Source organism: Balaenoptera acutorostrata, chromosome X (genome assembly GCF_949987535.1).
Source record: "Balaenoptera acutorostrata chromosome X, mBalAcu1.1, whole genome shotgun sequence".
NCBI classification, from domain to species: Eukaryota; Metazoa; Chordata; class Mammalia; order Artiodactyla; family Balaenopteridae; genus Balaenoptera; species Balaenoptera acutorostrata.
Window position 1 is genome coordinate 12,566,925 of NC_080085.1, and position 19,145 is coordinate 12,586,069.

The following is a 19,145-nucleotide window of genomic DNA, read 5'->3' on the forward strand; positions in this document are numbered from 1 at the left end:
AAAGTCCTCCGGCAACATTCCTGGTCTTTTACTTCCCATTGTAGGTGTCAGTAAAGGTGGTGCCTCGTTCTGGAAAATGTGGGCTATAGTCGATCATGGAGGACTTGCAATGAAATGGATGAAGATGATCTAGGTTCTGGGTGAAGTACCCAAAGATTCTGTGAATCAGTACCTTCCCTCGCTGCACAATATTCTCTTGTAACCCTGATTCTTTGACATGCATCAGCTGGCCAATACCGGTAAAATTGATTTATGTGTAATTTTCCTCACCTGGGAAAAATAGATGAGGAAACTCTAGGTCTCCTGTTTCATTCTTGGCTATATTAGATTTTCTAAATTTTTACAACCTATTGGAAAAGACAAGCCCAAATAAAATTATAGGAGACGACTAAATCAATCTTATTTAATAAATGCTTGATGCAAAAATACGGGAGTTTCTCCTAGCACTCAGGCAAAATAGAATGACTCCCTATGTAAGAACCGTCTCCCTGTACTCTGTGAAAAGGGTAAGGCATGAGAATCAGCCTTGAGTCACAATATACAACATACCCATTTCTGTGTATCACCACGCCATCACGAGCTTGTGCGGTTTCCATTCTCAAGGACATATATTAACATATAAGGTTACTTTACCAAGCTTAGATTACCTGGTAGCGTGCCAATGTATGAAAATACATCAACACAGGTATTTCAGTTCTTTTCATGTCTCTTTCTCCAATTGTTCTGTAAGAAGGTGATCATTTACTCATGTCAGCCCAGTGGTGTATCTAGTATTACGTTAACACTATTCAATCTTGTTTTTGCCCTAATTTTCATTTAAAACCTGGCTGTTCTTTTTGTTTTACGTACCAGAAAAGCTGGCCATGAGAAGCTCGACTTTTGTACTATTTCAGAGAGACCATCTTTAGCACGTTTGAGCACTACATTTGAGATGGGCGTAAAAGGCTACTGAAGTAAGGAGTTAACTCATGGTATCTTTTAAGGAGGCGAAACCATCTAGAGCTCCAGTGTTTCTCAGCCTTGGCACTACGGCATTTTGGGCCGGATAGTTCTGTGGTGTGGGGGGCAGTCCAAAAGCATCATAGGATATTTAACAGCATCCCACTTGATGCCAGTGCCCCACCCCTATCCAGCTGGAACAAACAAATGTCTCCAGGCACTGCCAGATGTCCCCCAGGGGGCAAAATCACCACTGCCACATCCAGTTGAGAATCACTGAGCCACAACCAAATATGAAGGATAAAGGAAAATCAACTCCCCAAAGTGCTGTGAATACAAATCAAAATCTGTAGAGAACTTTAATTTTCAGAATTTCAAATTTTAAAAATCCAGCCATAGGATGATACAAGTTAACATCTACCCAGATTCTTTTGGGAATGCAGAGAGGGATAAAGAGGCCTTTAAAAATCCTTCACGAAACTAAACACAGACCTAGGATACCCTGACTGAGCCAAAAATGTTTTGGTGGAAGATAAATCAGAACATATCAACGTAGGGGACTGCTTTCCACTGCTTCCAACAAAGTGGGTGGGAGAAGCTGGGCATTGGGCTGCACCCCGCAGGCCTGCAAGCCCTGTACTTGCCCAGCCTCAAGACCGAAGAGCCTAGAGTCAGCGACAGAGATATCAGTGGTTTAATAGATGGGGGATCTTACACATTTGAAGCAAGGTCCTGGAGCGACACCCCACGGCGTGCGGCAGACAGCAGCCGGCAGGATGGCGGGACATGGCAGGAGTCTTCGCTACCGAGGGAAGGGGCAGATTTACCAGTTATAGGGGAATTGACGTCAGGTGGGCTCATCAGTTACCAGGGAAACCAGCAGAGGGGCACGCCCCTCACGGCTCCTTTGATAAGTTATCAGGTGGAGATGTTCTGATCTAAAGATTAGAATAATCACTAGCTCCGGCCGGGGCAGGTATGTAGCAAGGTCAGTCATGTGAGTGGGGTGTAGGTGAAGCAGGCACTGGTCCAGCAGGGGATGTACAGAGAGCAAGAGAACAGCCATCTTGGGGGGCCTGATCATACACTGGGCTTCTGTAAGTTAAGTCAAAATTCCAATTTCTCTTAAGATGGCTTGCAAGATATAATGCATAATTATGTAGCTCACATGCACAGTACTTTACAGATGTATTTGTCTCACGCAGTGCACTGAAAAACTCTAGTGCACTGAAAAACAACAGTTTGGATTAGGAAACAAAGGCACAATTGAACTTGCTATTCCATGAGTAAAAGAGAGAATACTGTAGAAAGAAAAGATGACAGAGTAATTCATCAACTGAAGGATATTTCCTGTTTTTCTAAAAGACCAAGCAAAACATCAAATTGCACTGAAAAAAAAAACATGCGAGGTAGGGGCTGGGGGCAGTGTTGCTCAACTAGTAAATAATATTCTGTTCTTCAAACAAGACAAACTCAAGAAAAATGTCAAAATGTCATTTTGGTCTTTATTTTTGGACATGTAGCATGTTTCCATAAATCAGTTTTACATGTGCTACTTCTTGGAACATCAAAAGAAATACAATACATTTTTCATAAATTCCTCATCACTGCAAGTTAACTTCCAAATAAATGTAAGTAGCAGGGCAGAACAATATGTTTCCACATATTGACCAGTGCAACAATGACAGTCACAATTTAGGTATTCAGGAAGCCTGAAAATTAAGATTTACTAGAACAAGCAAATTTACTTCCATTTGCTAAAGGGAAAAAAAAAGAGGAAAATATGCAAATTACATATGTTTCATGCAAGAACTTTAAATCCTATTTCCATCTGAAATAAATGGCAATTTAATAGACAATTCTGAAAAAAAAAGCTAAGAAACAAAAATAACATACAAGAAAAAACAGCAGTATGCCTTTAAAAAATTGCTGAACAGAATAAATTAAACCAAATGTTAGTTTCTTGCTTTATCATGAATATTGGCACTGTTTATTTCATATTTATATAAGTCAGTTTCTATGCATAAAAATCCCAGTAAGATTTAATGGTTTGGGTCAGTCTGTTTTTGTTTAACAAAAGAACCCCTAACTTCTAGATATTAAAAGTTGCACTCTTGCATTTGTGTTTTAGTACAAAACACAAATATATTTCTTATGTATCAGTGGCAACCAATTAGTAGGCATGTTAAGATACTTTTTTAAAAGACGTTCTATGAACGTTGTCATTAAAAAAAAAATCCTGTACAGAATCGCAATACTGCCAGCATCTAACTAGCACGCCCACAGTGCCTCATTCTTTTGACTTCACAGTCCTTAATCACAAAAACTTATTCTAAGGAGTTCAAAGAATTAATAAGACACACCATATGGATAATTGGGGGTTTAAAAACCCATGGCTATGGGCCACAATGATTTCAGTTAACAACATCCATCCACAAAGAGACTGTGTTCCTAAAATTTTCAGACTCAATTGGCTATGAACAAAACATTCTGGGGTCAAGACTTCTGCACACTGACAATACTCATCAGGCATCAGCTAGGCCACAAGTGAAGGGAAGTGACTTCTAGCAAAGGGACAGGGTAGCAGCTGATTTTGAGATGGCACACCTTGTACATTGTGCTTGGAAAACAAGAAGGCATTGACAGAGGACTAAATTATGCACTGAGAGATGTGGAGGGTTTCTCTGCACTATCATCAACAGTGGTATCGGTCCCTAGTATTTAAAAAGCAAAAAGTATTTTCATACACACAAGCGAAGACGAAGGCTTGACCTAGGAGAATGCATCCAACAGGATCAAAGAAGAACTCGGAGTACGCCGGCGATTTTTTCCTGGCATTAAAAGCATGAGCATTTTCGGCATGGCGGATATCTTACCACTTCATGTCAAACCTGACTATGACGAAGTGAACCATCTGAGTGATCAACAAAGAGCGAATGCACCCCCCCATCCCCCCCACCCCCCCCACCCCCGGTCCTTACCGCAGGAAGCATCTAGTTCTACGTTCTATGCGTGGTAGGTGCTTAAAACATGCTGGTCGCTGACAGCCCATTTTACTCAAGAAGCCTGCTGATTATATGGAACACTTACTGAGCATACCCTATAAAAGTTTAAGAACATGACTTAAGTGTCTAATAAATGTAGTATGAACACAACTTAAAATAGTTCACAGAGTTGTTGTACTTCCCTAAACAAAACTTGCAAACATCTCGTGAATGTCTAATTAATGGTAGAACATTTAAAATTGGCCAAAAAATGCCCAGAAAACGTTTGGCCCTTCAGCACCCAAAGCTCCCAAAATATAACGTTAAAACATCTCTGCTAGAGGGATTTCAGTAGTCTGAAAAATTGCATACCTGAGTGGCTTCAATGTTCTCTCCTAAATTTTAAATAAGTGCAAGGAGTTTCTACACTCAGGAATTGCATAAGTGTTTATCTTTCCTCAAAATAAAACACGGAATGATATAGAGGTAGCATAACTTACTAAATTAACTTTAAAAAGGAAAAAAGCAAGGTTATTTTCAATAGTCTTAATAGAACTATTACAAGTGTTTAAAATCTCACAATCTAGGCTTTCTTCTACCTGGTTTTAGATACCTCATTGTTCTCGTCCACCTTTTTCCTGTAAGGATACTGATGAGTCCAGGCACCCTTTGGCCCTGTGGCATCTACTGCAACGTCGATGATAGAATCTGGAGTCACCCATCTCAGGAGAATGAGGAAGAGAAAGCTGAATACAGCCAACAAAGCAAAAATGCAGCCTGTCAAGGGGCCACAGTGAGAGACGAGTCTGTCCAGTCGTTTGTCCAGCGGTAACACAGCTTCTCCTGCCACTTGGTCGTACACCTGGCGGGAGAGAGCCGAGAATGAGCGCCGTGAGCCCCAATAAACAACGACCTGCACAGACCAGGAGCGCTTTAGAGATGTCAACAGAAGGCGCGTACATTTCACTGTTGTTACAGTGATGATGTGATGAATGAAACTGATTACACTACGTATTGCCATTTGAGTCAACACTTATGGAGTGCCTATTCTGGACAAAACACTGCGGTATGTATACCGTGTGATACAAAGATGAATCTACCACGGTTCCTGTCCCCTAGGGGATCCCCATCAATACTTAACCAACTACAAGAATTCCAAAGTCCTGAGATGCTGCAGCGGCTTTTCGGGCCACCTGTCGAGGCCATATTTACTTCAGCAGTGACTCCCCAAGCAGGGAAGAAGGACTGGCCCTTTAAGATTCCTTGACTCAACTACCATCAGAGAGTTACAATCTACTGTGCTTCTGGGTACAGAGAGGCTCCTCTTTCCACAGCCAAGTGACGCCGTGTTGCTGAGCACAGACGGGGAGAACATACAGAGACATTTCACGGATTCCAAGTAAAAGGAGCAGAAAGAGATGGGGGAAATTTCGGTAGATGGTATACGTCAAACAGTGGCAAACAAAATACAGTTTATTGCTGAGCGTTGGTAGTAGGTGGCTTGCTTTTTTAAAGTATTGCGAAGCACTAAACTCTGAAATATTAAAAAAAAAAAACAAAGCTCCTTGAATATACTTATTTCAAACACATAAAATGGGCCGGCATTCATGTTTTTTAACTGCATTTGGGCATTACCTGTGGTCATTCTCACGTTATCAGACCTGTAAACCATCTCCTTTTGAACTCAAGAAAGTTATGACGTGCAGAGCAAGTTCTAAAGGTCAACGGCCTCTGAAAGGTACGGGTTGTTTTCATCTAGCTCCTCTACCCCGAGGACATTTGGAATACACTGTAGTCAGAATTATGTCGAGTGTTATGCTGAGACTGGCGAATTATAAATGAAAAAGTATGTTTCCAGCATGAATGCTGATTTAATTTCTTGATCAATTTTTCTAAATAGCAGTTAAACTAAGGAGTTGAAAGGGATCAAACATCCTGTATGGAACAGGTAGAATTAAAAGAGCAACTACAAACTCACCCGTGTGTCCACCTTTATTTCTAAGTCAGTTAATTTATGATCTCAAATGACAAAGTAACAATTTGCTACTACGGAGAGAGTGACAGGGAGGACAATCCATTAGGGACAAGGACTAACGTTGTTTTGGAATGTATACTATAAATCGCCAGAGTGTAAAACTGAAAACAAGGGCTTCCCTGGTGGCGCAGTGGTTGAGAATCTGCCTGCCAATGCAAGGGACACGGGTTCGAGCCCTGGTCTGGGAAGATCCCACATGCCGCGGAGCAACTAGGCCCGTGAGCCACAATTACTGAGCCTGCGCGTCTGGAGCCTGTGCTCCGCAACAAGAGAGGCCGCCATAGTGAGAGGCCAGCGCACCGCAATGAAGAGTGGCCCACGCTTGCTGCAACTAGAGAAAGCCCTCGCACAGAAACGAAGACCCAACACAGCCATAAATAAATATATAAATAAATAAATAATTTAAAAAAAAAACTGAAAACAACACAGACGTCCTACTATTACTTTAAGCCTAACTAAAAGAAAATTTGTGGTTTTTAAAAAAACCCTAACGCGCTCCTTTAACACAAGCTGACAAATTGTCACCGTAGTTCTTTGCCCCAAACTTATTAGCTACAACAGCGCAAACTTCTGAGATTTACATGACGTTGATCAAGAAGGTAAAGGCACAATTACAGAGATGTGGTCCTCAATCAGGGTGGGTTTCACCGAAAGAACCTGCCTAACCAAATATCCCTGCCCACCATTCCCATATCTCCTCTGCTCCTAAAGGGTCCAGCAGTGGGCACAGGAAGATGAACCGGACAGAGCCCGAAAAGGCTCCCGGGGCGATTCTGCCACGTGCTCCCAGCAGGAGCTGCGCCCCAACTTCCAAAGGAAAACAAGGAAATGTACTTACTTCATATGGGTGGCGCGATTGCAAAACTTCTAGAAAGTGGCTATCTCAGAGCTATTTCAGTCAAAACTGTTTGTTAATGCAAACTTCTCATGTTTCAATGGAAACTGTGTATGACGATTTTTAGAGATAAAAAGAGTTTTGTTGCATTTCCATTCAAACCGGGGCTCACCTCAGGTATGGGAATTTACAATTTAAACCAAGTAAGAAAGCCTTTCTGCTTACTCGGCTCCATCTTGCTCTCTACTTTGGGCTAGAAACTGGCTGCTCCACTGAATACAATGAGACTATAAAGCACTACCTTCTCCACGCTCCCAACTGACTGTCTTTCTGGGTCACAATTTCTAAGAAGCACAGCGTTTCCATCCAGCTTGCTATGTGATAATAAGAGGCAGGAGGTAGACGAAGTCATGAGAGGTACTTAAACAAAGGGCACAATTGAGTAGAATAAATGAAGTCCTGACCTCGAAATAAGGAAGCATTTCCCACAACTGTACTCTCCCACCTAAGGGCATTAACCTATTTCCTGCACCTGTCCTTTTACAAATTTTCTACTGCTGCTTTTTACTTGTGATCCTATTTCCAACATTTGTCACATGCTTTTTGAATTCTAACTTACTATGTTCTCCATCAGCCCAAAGATGCAAAAATCCCTCTCCTGTAGAAAAATCACAGCAGCTAGCAAAAGTGACACGGGAGTTTTAGGAAGTAGCCTGGATTAAATATTTGTAACTTATAAAGTTGCCACAATCGGGCTAAGCAAAACCATATATTTTCTAATAGACCTATATGCTTTAGAATTATAAAGAGCCTCAAGAAAATGTCTAAGAGTAGCTCTTAGTATTAGTTTTGCCTCTAATTGTTGTGACTTCTAGAAAATTTTGTAACTCCTGCATGCCCAGTTTAATGAAAGGTCTAGATGCTGCATTACTGCTATTTTCAGATGTCAAATGCAATGATTTGACTAGAAACTTAGCCTAACATATACCAGAAGTAACACAGAATTCACTTCTTTTCATTTGGAAGAGACTTCATAAACTTAAGCAATAGAGCAGAAATGGTAAACCTATATAAAAGAAGCAAGTGTGTACATGAAACATCAAGTAAGAATTCAAGACACAATCTTCAAATACCCTTCTCTTAGCATGTGACATACTTTTTCAGTTCTCTCCGCAACATTCCTCCAGGTGTAGAAAGTCTTTACGATGTTGTGGATATTTTCTGGAGGCGGCAATGTTCCTGACTTCAGTTGGAAAACAGCTTTTTCCAATCCCTCACACAAAGACTTTACAGAAGGCTCACATAAAATGATAAGATTTTCTGGAAGTACTTCAGGAATTCCACCAACCCTGGTACTTACAACCTTAAAAAGAAAAAAAGAACATGTGATCCACCATAATTCATCTCTCAGGAAAATAAACAATACCAATTTAAAAACATATTACAGACTGCATCTGATTATTTTTCAAAATACAAATACAGAAACCCCAACAATGTAATAAGCCCTCAAAGCTTTTTACCTGTAAACCACAACTGGCTGCTTCCACAATTGCCATGCAGAATGCTTCAGTAAGGGAAGTATTAAGAAAAATATGTCCTTGAACTAAGACATTTCTAACATCTTTGTGTTCTAAGGCTCCCAAGAGACGCACTCTGATTTTTGAAACGAGAGAAAAAAGAGGGGAGTAAAAATCATGCTACAAAAGAAATACCATTTATAAGCCAAGTGTGCTACTCATATTATACTTAGATTCTTACTGCTTCTAATGTTTTCCATGTCAAAAGATTAATATCACCCAACTCTGATCTAAAAGAAAGTCATATAAAGCTGTTTGGTTAAAGCTTGTACAGCTAACATATTTCTAACTTTTGTCACACAGATCAAATTTCATCTTCTCCAAAATCAGTCTGCATTCAATGAAAATGTTAATACACTTTGATGAGTAAATGTTAAAGTGTCGTTTCTAAACAGGAAAATGTCCCTTTTAAATTGATGCTTCACATGCACACAGCTCACATGTTAACTAAGTTACCGAGGAAGAGAAATGTTCGAATCTGTACATGCAGAGCAATTTACATGATTTGGGCCGTGCTATTTAAATCACAACTCAGTATGCCTTGAGAATCTGCAAACATTTCCAATCAAATAGCTGTTTTTTTGTGCATTCTCCGGTGCCCCAACCAGTGCCCCCTAAAGTCAAATAATGTTGGGCTAACAGAAAAAAATTATGAATTCCTTAACTAGGGTTCCCCATTTTATATAATTTTTCTTAAATAGGCCTTGCATTACATTTTTACATCAAGTACATGTAGGAGAAGCAGCCCACTTAATGCAGGCATGTAGCCAAAACCAATTTTAGGTAACTGATATTTTCTCACCCAAGACAATATGGAATCCATCAATACCTGTCATGGAGCTGGTATCTTTCCCGTACTTCTTCCAAAATGACTCTCTTTGGTCCCTCTCCTCCAATTATGAAATTTAAATTGGGATATTTCTGACAGAGTTCAGGTATTATACCACTAAGCAAATCGGTCCCTGAAAACATCAAGTTGAATGTTGGAGTTATCAATAATTAACCTTAAAAAAAAATTTTATCAGAACTGAGAATCCACTCACTTCGAAAAGTAATATTAGCTATGCCTCCCTTACTTAAGTAGAGAAACAAATTCTCTTAAACCTTTCCTGGAATGGTGGAATCGTTCACAAACTGCCAGGGGTCCCCCAAGAGTTCTTGAGGATATATACACTGACACCCATGGGTACCTTACACACACCCAGTTCGTGGACTATTCTGTTTCGTTTCAACATTGTGTTCTAGGTTATTCACCTGTGTTTACACAACACCTACTGCTAAAAAATGGCATTTGAGGTAGCTTACATTTCAGTTAAAATTTTCTGCAGAGCAGGAGAGTTGACTGGAGATCTGGGTCTTGACCCAGCCTTTTTACGAGCAAACTCTTTGATAATGGGAGTTTCCTGATAAGAGAAAATGAACAGACCGATGTACCTGAAGTCCAAGGTCTCTTTCACCTACAAAATTCTACCAGCGTTATGATTCTACTTCCTACTATAGGAAAGGGCTAAGCAGCAAAATATAACTGCTGCCTCCATTTTGTTGAGAATGCAGTTTGTACAGAGGATTTTGCAGCGAACACTAGGGTATTAGCAAAATTTATAATAGTCCATCCAAATCTGCTACAGCCCACTTCCCCCGAATGACAGTGAATGAAGGTGGCAGGACCTCCAGTGCCAGATCATTACAGTCTGTAGAACAAAAGGGTGCATCTTGGTCCTTTTCTTTTTAATGAAACTTTCTTATAATATGTAAATACAACCTTAAGTAATATAAAGCAGCAAAATAAATCATGCCCTACTAGTCTGAAAGTAGCAATCCAAAGTAACAGTAGTATTGATGCTTAAGAATTTAGCTCTTTAACAAGTACAAATCATACACATTCAAAAGTAAATGTAAAATAAGCCAGTTAAAGTTTAAGAAATGCATACACACACATACACAAGAACTGCACTTCTTCTATCAATCTTCCCAAATACAGGCACATCAATTATTAAAAAGATGGTAGGAGAAATAATATATATAGGGTCATTTTTATTAAATAATTCAAAGCAGGATTTATTAAGTAAACTCTGTTAGTATTTTCAAAATATGATTGCATTAGCAAACATAAATTCACATGTGGCTTTTCTGAATTATGAAAGCTTCTCATTAAAATCTTAGCTATCTTTGTTTCAAGTTTATTACCAAGTCCATCAACTGGATTTTTAGATAAACCAGGTGTCTTAATGACTTTTAACAAGTAACCTCCTATAATTCTTTCCTTCCCCTCCCTCCTTGCCCTCTCCCTTCTAATACAAAGGTTAAGAATCCATTCTTTAAATGAAAAAAAACCAAAACCCCACATATAGAGCAATAATCATAATTAGTAACAATAGCTACAATTACTGAGGGCTTACTATGCCAGGCGATGGGCTTTAAATGCATTGTTATTTAATTCTGACAAGTACTTTAAAAGAAATGGAACCGATTAATATTATCAATGACCTACATTATTATTCTAATAAAGGTTTTTTCTCCCCATAGTAAGAAATGTTCTGGTGCCTCTAACAAGAGTCTAACACAATGAAACATACCAAAGGACTTTCAATTGCCATATTCTCACAAAATGGAGAAGCAAAGCTCTGATCTGAAGTGCTTCTAAAGCACAGTCTAACAGAATCTTCTGAATCTATACCTAGGATAATGGTGGCTGGGCTGAGGGTGGAGGGAACAGGAGACCTTAACTCGAGAAGAGCTCAACTCAGGCTTGTCATCTCTGTTACTTACTGTGTAACCTGGGTGAGTTACTTACCCCCTCTGAGACTCAGTTTCTTTGTCTGTTACATGCAGATAACATCTACCCTACAGTTGCTGGGAGGGTCAAGTGAGGTACTGTACCATGTACAGGCTTTATCAACTGCAGAATATAAATGTAAGTCATCATTAGCACTAGAGCAAGAAGTGGGGCATGTCTGCACATGCACGTGAGCGCTGCTAAACCCTACCTGAGAGCAAAACAGGCTCAACGGAAGAGGGAAGAGGCCAGGGATCCTGGGTAATAGGACTTTTGATTTATTCTCTTACTTAACACGTTCCAGTGGCCTTTGATATCTGGTCCAAATGAACACCTCCTAAAGAAATTAATTTATTAATAATTAATGGACCATTAATACAACTACTCACTTCTGGGCTACAGATGTGGCCATTCCTTCTCAGAATGTTACTTTTTGCACAGTGCCTGGCATACGGAAAGGGTTTGATAAATATTTGTTAAATGACTGAATTGAGAACAGGAAAGGCTGTACCTTCACTCTTTGGTGGTTAGCTCAGCTGGGTAAAATACCATAGTTAGTGAAGTAAAGGTAACAGGTCCAGTCTTTGAACAGGGAAGTTAACTTTGCTCTGATCCTTGATCACGCATGCATCAAATGCTTTCTCAGTTAGCTATCTCACAAAGGTATATTATTTGGTGAAAAAACAAAATAGGCACATTTCTTAAGTTACAACAAACACATTACCAATATCCCAAGAGGGATTCAGACACAGAACGCTGCTCCATTCACATCTTCTTCAAGTAAGGAATGGAAGCACTTCATTGCCTTCACCCCCAAAAATGCAGTTCAGTAGAAGTTTTCTGACCAACCTCCGCTTAGTGGATCACCGCATGGACCAAGGCTCTCCATTCCAAAGGTAAACCATCCTGACCAAGGCCCACATCTGGATTTTAGGCCACTCCCGACTACACTGGGACACTTCTGATCCCGCCGCTGAGCTTCATGCTTACCAAGAATCAGCTGCATTTGTCCACAAATCTGTCTGATGCCAATTTTATTATACTTGTTACAGTATTTAAATAGCACATAAACGGACAAAATGAGTTTCTGTGAAACTAAGCTGAACGGTTTGAAAAATTCAATAAAGACACAGTAAAAAAAACCTTGTCAGATTAGGGGATATCCTGAACCACTGTGTAAGATCAAAAACAAATGAAAAATCCAGAAGTACATTACTTCATATGCCTTTAGGTTCTCACCACGTTTAAGAGACCCAAACTGGCAACTGTAAGTTATGCTCTTTGAAGGTGATTGTGCAAGAAAGATGATGCAGCTCAAATCAGTTTACCAGTACTCTTAAGCCTCCAGGCCTAAATCAAATTATTGGTGATTCAGTGCATGGTAATAATATTTTGAGTAAATTAAAATATTTTAAAGGGGGGGGGGGTTTACATATTATCTTTTTAACAATTCCCCACTCTTAGTGACAATTTTGATTGCTGGACAGGTTTTCAAACACCATCCAGAAGACCATTTATGTTTTGAATAACTGGACTGCTTCAGACTTTTAGTCAGCAAGGCTCTACAAACTCTACTGTGGCATCCATGAAGTGCTGCAGAGGCACTAGAACAATCCTCCTTGTGCACAGCAGACACATACCGAGTACAAATTGGGCTAAGTACTGTACAGGAACCATCACTGAACCTCACAAGATTACCACTGTTGCCCAAATCACACAAAAGAAAAAAATTGAGACTCAGAGATGTCAAATAGCTTGTCTTCGATCACACAGGAGGACGGCGCCAGGATCGGACTCTGGGCTATCTGACCCCCCTTTAGCACTTAGCTGCCAATTCATTATTAATGTCTTATCTACGATTAAAGGAAATAAGCAAGCTACAAAACAGTAATGTGCAGAACAAGCACACTGACTTTGAGTGTATGCATAAAAATGACAGGAAAGCTATAAATCAAACGTTCATTAGGGTCATCCCTGAATAATACAGTTACAGCTGATTTTAGTTTTCACCCTTGTGATTTTCTTAGTTTTCAAAATATCTGCAATGAAAAGAAAGGGTTATGTGATGGTCTGGGCCCTGTACTTCCTACTGCATGTGTATGGAAATTTTTAAAAGACCTGACCTATTAAACAACATCAGGTTATTGTTTTTCCTTTTAAGTAACTATGAAAACATCAGGGGGGGTGGGGCTGGGGCTGGGGCTGGGAATAGCATTTACCACTGTTCCAGAAATTTCTTAAGATGTATAAAACATTATTAGACCCTTCTTTGTTACATTTAACACAGAAGTTGTTACAAAACCATGAAACAAAACAAAAAGCCCAACAATCATTATAACACAAATATTCAACAGCTTTCTACAAGGAAAAAAAGGCTGTGCAGTGCATTTGTAGCTATCATTTCATTACCTTTTCTGTAAACAAGTCTGCTGACAACAACAATAGTTATTACACTATCATGCCTTCTAAATGGGTCTGGAGTGAAGTCAGTAGGATCTACAGCATTAGGAATGACGGACACTATTTCAGGATTCAGTGCTGCTCTTAGCACAGTGTTTTCCTTACTAGTGTAAGAGACACAAATTATGTGGTTTGTGTCACAAAGAGACACAGTTAGAAGCTTGTTTGTAAGCACCGAGCTGACATCAGCAAATCCAAAAAGGGAATGGTCCGTGAAGACTGTCTGGAGGCCCATTGTCTTGGCGTGGAAGAGGGCATCATGGGCCATGGCAGAAAAGGAACTATGTGAATGGATTATCGTGACTCTCTCCCGAACAAATATGTACCTGAGCAATGGCAGACTGTGAAAGAGGGTCGTGGCTGTAGATTGGTTGTACATGACTTTCAGAGGCAAGTAATAGACTTTGAGGCCATTAGTGAGGTAACGGATGCCTTTGCGACTTCCATAAGCATGGGTGACAATTATGACCTTGTGCCCTCTTTCAATCAGGCATTGAGAGAGCTGGTAAATGTGGCCTTCCACGCCTCCCATATTTGGGTAGAAAAAGTCCGACACCATGCATATATTATGGGTACAGGCTCTACACGTGGAAAGACGTCCAGGGCTGACACGGGAGAGTGAAGCTGAGGGACGCTGGCCATGCCCAGCTCCTCCTCTGCAGGTCATGCTGAGATGGTTCAGGCATCAGTCCTTACAGCAACCCAGTTAAGATATGTGTCCTCTAGTACCTGAAAGAGAGAGTAAACAGGATCTAAGCTCAGGATCTAAGACAAAATACATTCCACACTCCAAATCCAGACATAAATATTCTTTTAATGTTCATCCGTTAGCTTTTCCCCTAGAAATAAAACAAAGCATATGATGAATTCATGCATTTGACAGCATTTACTTGCTTAGCACTTACTGTGTGTCGTACAACAAAACTAGACTCTGCAATGTCCTTATATCTTAATTTTGCTCTAAAAATACCGCTACACATAATCTTAAATAATGTCTGTTACACCAAAATATAGAATACTTTGCCATGTTAACAAACCAGTTCATTCAAATAAAACATACAGCTCTTGACAGAAAAGGTTTGCTAACCCCACTTTAGAGCTTAGCCATTGACTCAATGAATCTCATCAAGTTCTCTAGTATTAAGTCTGTGGTTTAAAATATACCTGGAGTTAGAACTGTCTTTTGAGAGCAGCTTTTTAAAGTGTCACCTGTAGCACATGCCACAGACCTTATTTTCTCCTTCCTTATTCAAGAATGGTGATAATCAAACCGTTCCCCTCATTTTCTTAAACTTTCAGTTATGTATATCTTCCCTCCATCAGTGTCCCTCCCTTCAGTTTGGAATCGAAAGATAAAAACTGAACTAGAGATGGGCTGGATGTGGGGCCATTTTCTACCTCTAAAGTAGGAAATGTTCAGCTCAGGGGTCCCCGAGATCATCAGCGCAAAAATCATCAACTCAATATTCAGTATGATTACAGATTCTTAGACATTTAAAGCTAAAGAGAATCTTGGAAAGTGAGTGAAAGTCCTTCTCAGCTTTACAAATGAGATTTCCATGCCTCCAGAAACTCAACTATACAATGGGAAGCCATCCTAAAGGTCTGAGTTTCTGATTTCACCGCAAACTCAGAAAATGCAAAGTAACAGCTTGTGCAAAGTCTATTCTCTCCAACAAAGTCATGTTTATTTTAAATATTGTCTCAGAAATACTCAATGAGTGTTTGTTGAGCTGCATTTGCTAATTACAATTCAATATTACCAAATCATAAGATTCTTCAAGTCTGTACTTTTAAGTGGTTTCACGAACGTTTTCTTACTGTGGTTTGTCACCTAAACCCGAATTTCCAGTTCCACTCAATTTTAAAAGATGAATGATAACGAAAACAGTGAGTAAAGCACCAAATAAAATCATTTAAAGTTCTGTCATTAACCTGCAATGTTCTGTGAGAAATGTGCCTACCACGGTATCACGCCTAACACTTTCATGGCGTAAAAGCTCAACAAAGAGCACAATCACAAAATCTTAAAATTTTAAAGTTGAAAAAAGGCTTGGAGATCTAGTGAATACCTCTCTTATTTTACAAATGAGAAGCCAGACAAGTTGAGCGATCGGTCCAAGGTCCCCACCCAGCCACTTAAGTGGCAAATGCGAGATGGCGTAAAGTCCGTGGCCACGGTCAACGAGTTCCTAGACAGTTATTATCAGCAGAGGCTCCCGAGAAGCCTTAGGGTGACCCGGCGGGGGCTTGGGGTCAAGAGGACGGTGCTTCCACCCACCCGCCGAGCGCCGTTCCAGCTTCACTCGCTGAGGGGTCGCTGGGGAGCGCCCGGGCCAAGGAAGGGATGACTTCAGCATCAGTCAGCGACCCCGGCGCAGTCAGGGGGGGTCTCGCCAGGCCCAAAGGGAGGAAAACGGCCAAAGAGCGAGCAGGAGGTCGAGGCCGGGAGTCCCAGAGCCGTTCGCCCCGCCCGCCTTAGCCGACGCGGAACCGGCTACAGCTCGGCCGCCCCAGCGCACCCTCAGCCCCACTCGACTCCGGAGACCCTCGACCCCGACCTCCGAGCCTCAAGCCGGGTCGGCTTCGCCCCCTCCATCGTCGACCACGCTCCCCTGAGGGCAGCTCAGTCCCATCTGGAAGCAGCAGGGAGTACCGGCGCGGGAAGCTCAGACACGCACTTACCACCGAGTTCCATGGCCGCCAGTGTCCGGACCTCCCGCGGCTGCAGCCGGAGTCCCGCCCCGCTGCCCCGAAGCACCAAACAGGGGCGTCCGCGCCCGAGCGCCGCACCCCCAGAACAGCCAATCATAAAGAGGCGCTGGGGTCACATGCAGGAGTGACGCTCAGTCCCCACGTTTCAGCGCGGGGTGTAACGTCAGCGCGCGCCTGCACAGTTGCCACTCTGTTCCGGAAGACTGGTTTTCTCTGTATTGAAAGCACTAATCCTCGGTTTAACCTTTTTTTTTTTTTTTTTTTTTTTTAATTTTTTATTTATTTATTTATTTATTTATGGCTGTGTTGGATCTTAGTCTCTGTGCGAGGGCTTTCTCTAGTTGCGGCAAGCGGGGGCCACCCTTCATCGCGGTGCGCGGGCCTCTCACTATCGCGGCCTCTCTTGTTGCGGAGCACAGGCTCCAGACGCGCAGGCTCAGTAATTGTGGCTCATGGGCCCAGTTGCTCAGCGGCATGTGGGATCCTCCCAGACCAGGGCTCGAACCCGTGTCCCCTGCATTAGCAGGCAGATTCTCAACCACTGCGCCACCAGGGAAGCCCCTCGGTTTAACCTTTTATATGAATTCTTAATATTGAGATTCTCTAAAAATCGGCCTTGGTCTCTTGTTACACAAGCAGCCCACCAGGACCCTTCGACGGGGTAAAACCAGTACTCCCAGCGTGCCTCGCAGCGACCCTTTGGCGCTCCTGGGAGTTGTAGTCCCGTGGTCTTCGGAGGCGAATCCGAACTCAGAAAACTCACTCCCAGGATGCACCGCACTTCTAAACGCGGGTCTTGCGGACCGTAGGGTGGGTTCGCGCCTTGGTTGTCTAGTTACAGCGTCTCTTTTCTGGAAGCTTGTCCTCTCTGGCTTCCAATTGGAGAGGCTTTTGGCTGGGAAGGCTACAGAGAGCTGGGGTCATGGTGGCGTTTTGTTTGTTATTTATTATCTGTGCCACAGCAGACCCGCCAGTTTCTTACCACTCTGGTAGGATTGCCTGATGTAGTAAAAAAAAAAAAAAACACAAATAAAAAGTCACATCAAAGTTTTTAGTAATTTGAATTTCAAATAAACAAATATTTTTTAATATAAATACGTCCCAAATATTGGGGTCTTTACTAAAGAATTATTCGTTGTTTATCTGAAATTCAGATTTAACTGGGCATGTTTCATTCTACCTGGCAACCCTCCACTCTGGAGGAAAAAAACCTGAGGTCTGACCTGAAATATCAACTCGCATTCATACTGGTTCAGCTGGCTATGGTGGTGCTTGGCCAAGAGGCTAATGAATCACTGGAAGTGGTCTGATGGTCATCCACCCCTCACAGTGGGTACACAGGGTTCCCCAGCCGAGCAAATGCCTTCCTGAGCACCATCACCACCATCGTTACCAGCACCCATTTTAAGCCTGTAGAAAGCCTGTTCATCCCTGAAGATTTCGGCTCCTTTCTGATGCCCTACCCAAACTTCTAGAGAGAATTAAATCCTCCCTCTTTTGTATTTTGACAGCATTTTGGCCATATGCTGGTATAACATTTATCAGGTGATACTCAATTTGTTTGCCTGTTCCCCCTCACACCGCCCTCCACCCCTGCCTTCTTCCTCAACCTGATCCTTGGAGACTTGTGTCTTCTTGGGATCTCACATGGACTTCTTTCTGAAAATTGGCATTTGTATTTGCTTGTTAAATGTCTGCCTTCCCAGCCAGGGAGTAAGCAGAAGCAGGGTCTGTTCCTGGTACTAGACATTGAATAAATTTTAGCTGTATTAATGAATTTCTTTATTCAATGCCTGCACAATTCCTGACACGTATACCCAATTAAATGTATTGAAAAAATTTCAAGGGGTGCGCCTTATAAAAATCACAGTGCACTGCTATAATTCAAAGAGCACTTTGGGGCTTCCTTGGTGGCGCAGTGGTTAAGAATCCGCCTGCCAATGCAGGCAACATGGGTTCGAGCCCTGGTCCGGGAAGATCCCACATGCCGCAGAGCAGCTAAGCCCATGCGCCACAACTACTGAGCCTGCACTCTAGAGCCCGCGAGCCACAACTACTGAGCCCATGTGCCACAACTACTGAAACCTGAGCGTCTAGAGCCTGTGCTCTGCAACAAGAGAAGCCACCGCAATGAGAAGCCTGCGCACCGCAACAAAGAGTAGCCCCCGCTTGCTGCAACTACAGAAAGCCAGTGTGCAGCAACGAAGACCCAATGCAGCCAAAAATAAATAAATAAATTTAAAATATATATACATATTTTTAAAAAAGAGCACTTTGGCTGTAGAATTCAAAGTGTATTAATGAGTTAACTTTAATGAATAAGGCTCAAGTGGGAATAGATACTCTGCCCTGTGTTAATATTGAAGCATCAGAGAATAAAAGTGATGAAGACTCTAGGATATTTATTCAAGCCTAATAATTTGCAGTTGGTTTCACAGATAACACCAACACTACCAGGTGGTGCAGCATTGCTTTGGTCTCTTCATCTTTGCAATAGATATTAATAGGTATTATTAATAGGTATTAGTGTATTTCTACACTACTGTGTAGAAATCCTGGAAGGTATTGTATAAGTGAGGGTTAAGCCTTATTTATTGAACTCCTGGCTTGCCACTGCCATAGTTCTGATCACAATACACGTTTGCAATTCTACCATGAATCTTCTAAGATTCTGACGCCAATACTCCTTCAAAAAATGTATGAGCTATTTTCAAAAGAAAATAAATATTTTCTATCTTTATCATCAAACATTTACTGAGTGCCTAGTCTATAAAAGGCTTTGTGGGGAATACAGGGAATATTAAACATAGTGTGTTTTAAAAGC

General features: G+C 41.5%; 1 protein-coding gene across 7 annotated transcripts; it reads right to left on the bottom strand.

The window, feature by feature from the left end:
* Positions 1-2,440: 2,440 nt before the first annotated feature.
* On the bottom strand, positions 2,441-16,348 carry PIGA (phosphatidylinositol glycan anchor biosynthesis class A). 7 transcript variants are annotated; one of them, XM_057538678.1, is made up of 8 exons: positions 16,292-16,348; positions 13,556-14,335; positions 9,200-9,332; positions 8,314-8,446; positions 7,950-8,156; positions 4,537-4,785; positions 3,921-4,039; positions 2,441-3,830 (listed from the first exon to the last, which is right to left on the bottom strand). In XM_057538678.1, the coding sequence occupies exons 2-7, from the start codon at positions 14,271-14,273 to the stop codon at positions 4,013-4,015; spliced, it is 1,467 nt and encodes a 488-aa protein (XP_057394661.1). In that variant the 5' UTR covers positions 14,274-14,335; positions 16,292-16,348; the 3' UTR covers positions 2,441-3,830; positions 3,921-4,012. The 7 variants fall into 7 exon arrangements, with proteins under 7 accessions (XP_057394661.1, XP_057394665.1, XP_057394666.1 ...); XM_057538682.1 differs by lacking the exon at positions 16,292-16,348 and adding an exon at positions 15,888-16,273 and having other exon boundaries at positions 3,921-4,008; XM_057538683.1 differs by lacking the exon at positions 16,292-16,348 and adding an exon at positions 15,888-16,273 and having other exon boundaries at positions 2,441-3,834; positions 3,921-4,008.
* Positions 16,349-19,145: the final 2,797 nt, after the last annotated feature.

Coding starts and splice junctions, on each gene's coding strand:
- PIGA (XM_057538678.1), bottom strand. CDS start 14,273: ATGACCTGCAGAGGAGGAGCTGGGCATGGCCAGCGTCCCTCAGCTTCA. Junction 8,157..8,313: donor CAGCCAGTTGTGGTTTACAG/GTAAAAAGCTTT, acceptor TTTCTTTTTAAG/GTTGTAAGTACCAGGGTTGG. Junction 4,040..4,536: donor AGGTGGACGAGAACAATGAG/GTATCTAAAACC, acceptor AAACTTTTATAG/GGTATGCTCAGTAAGTGTTC.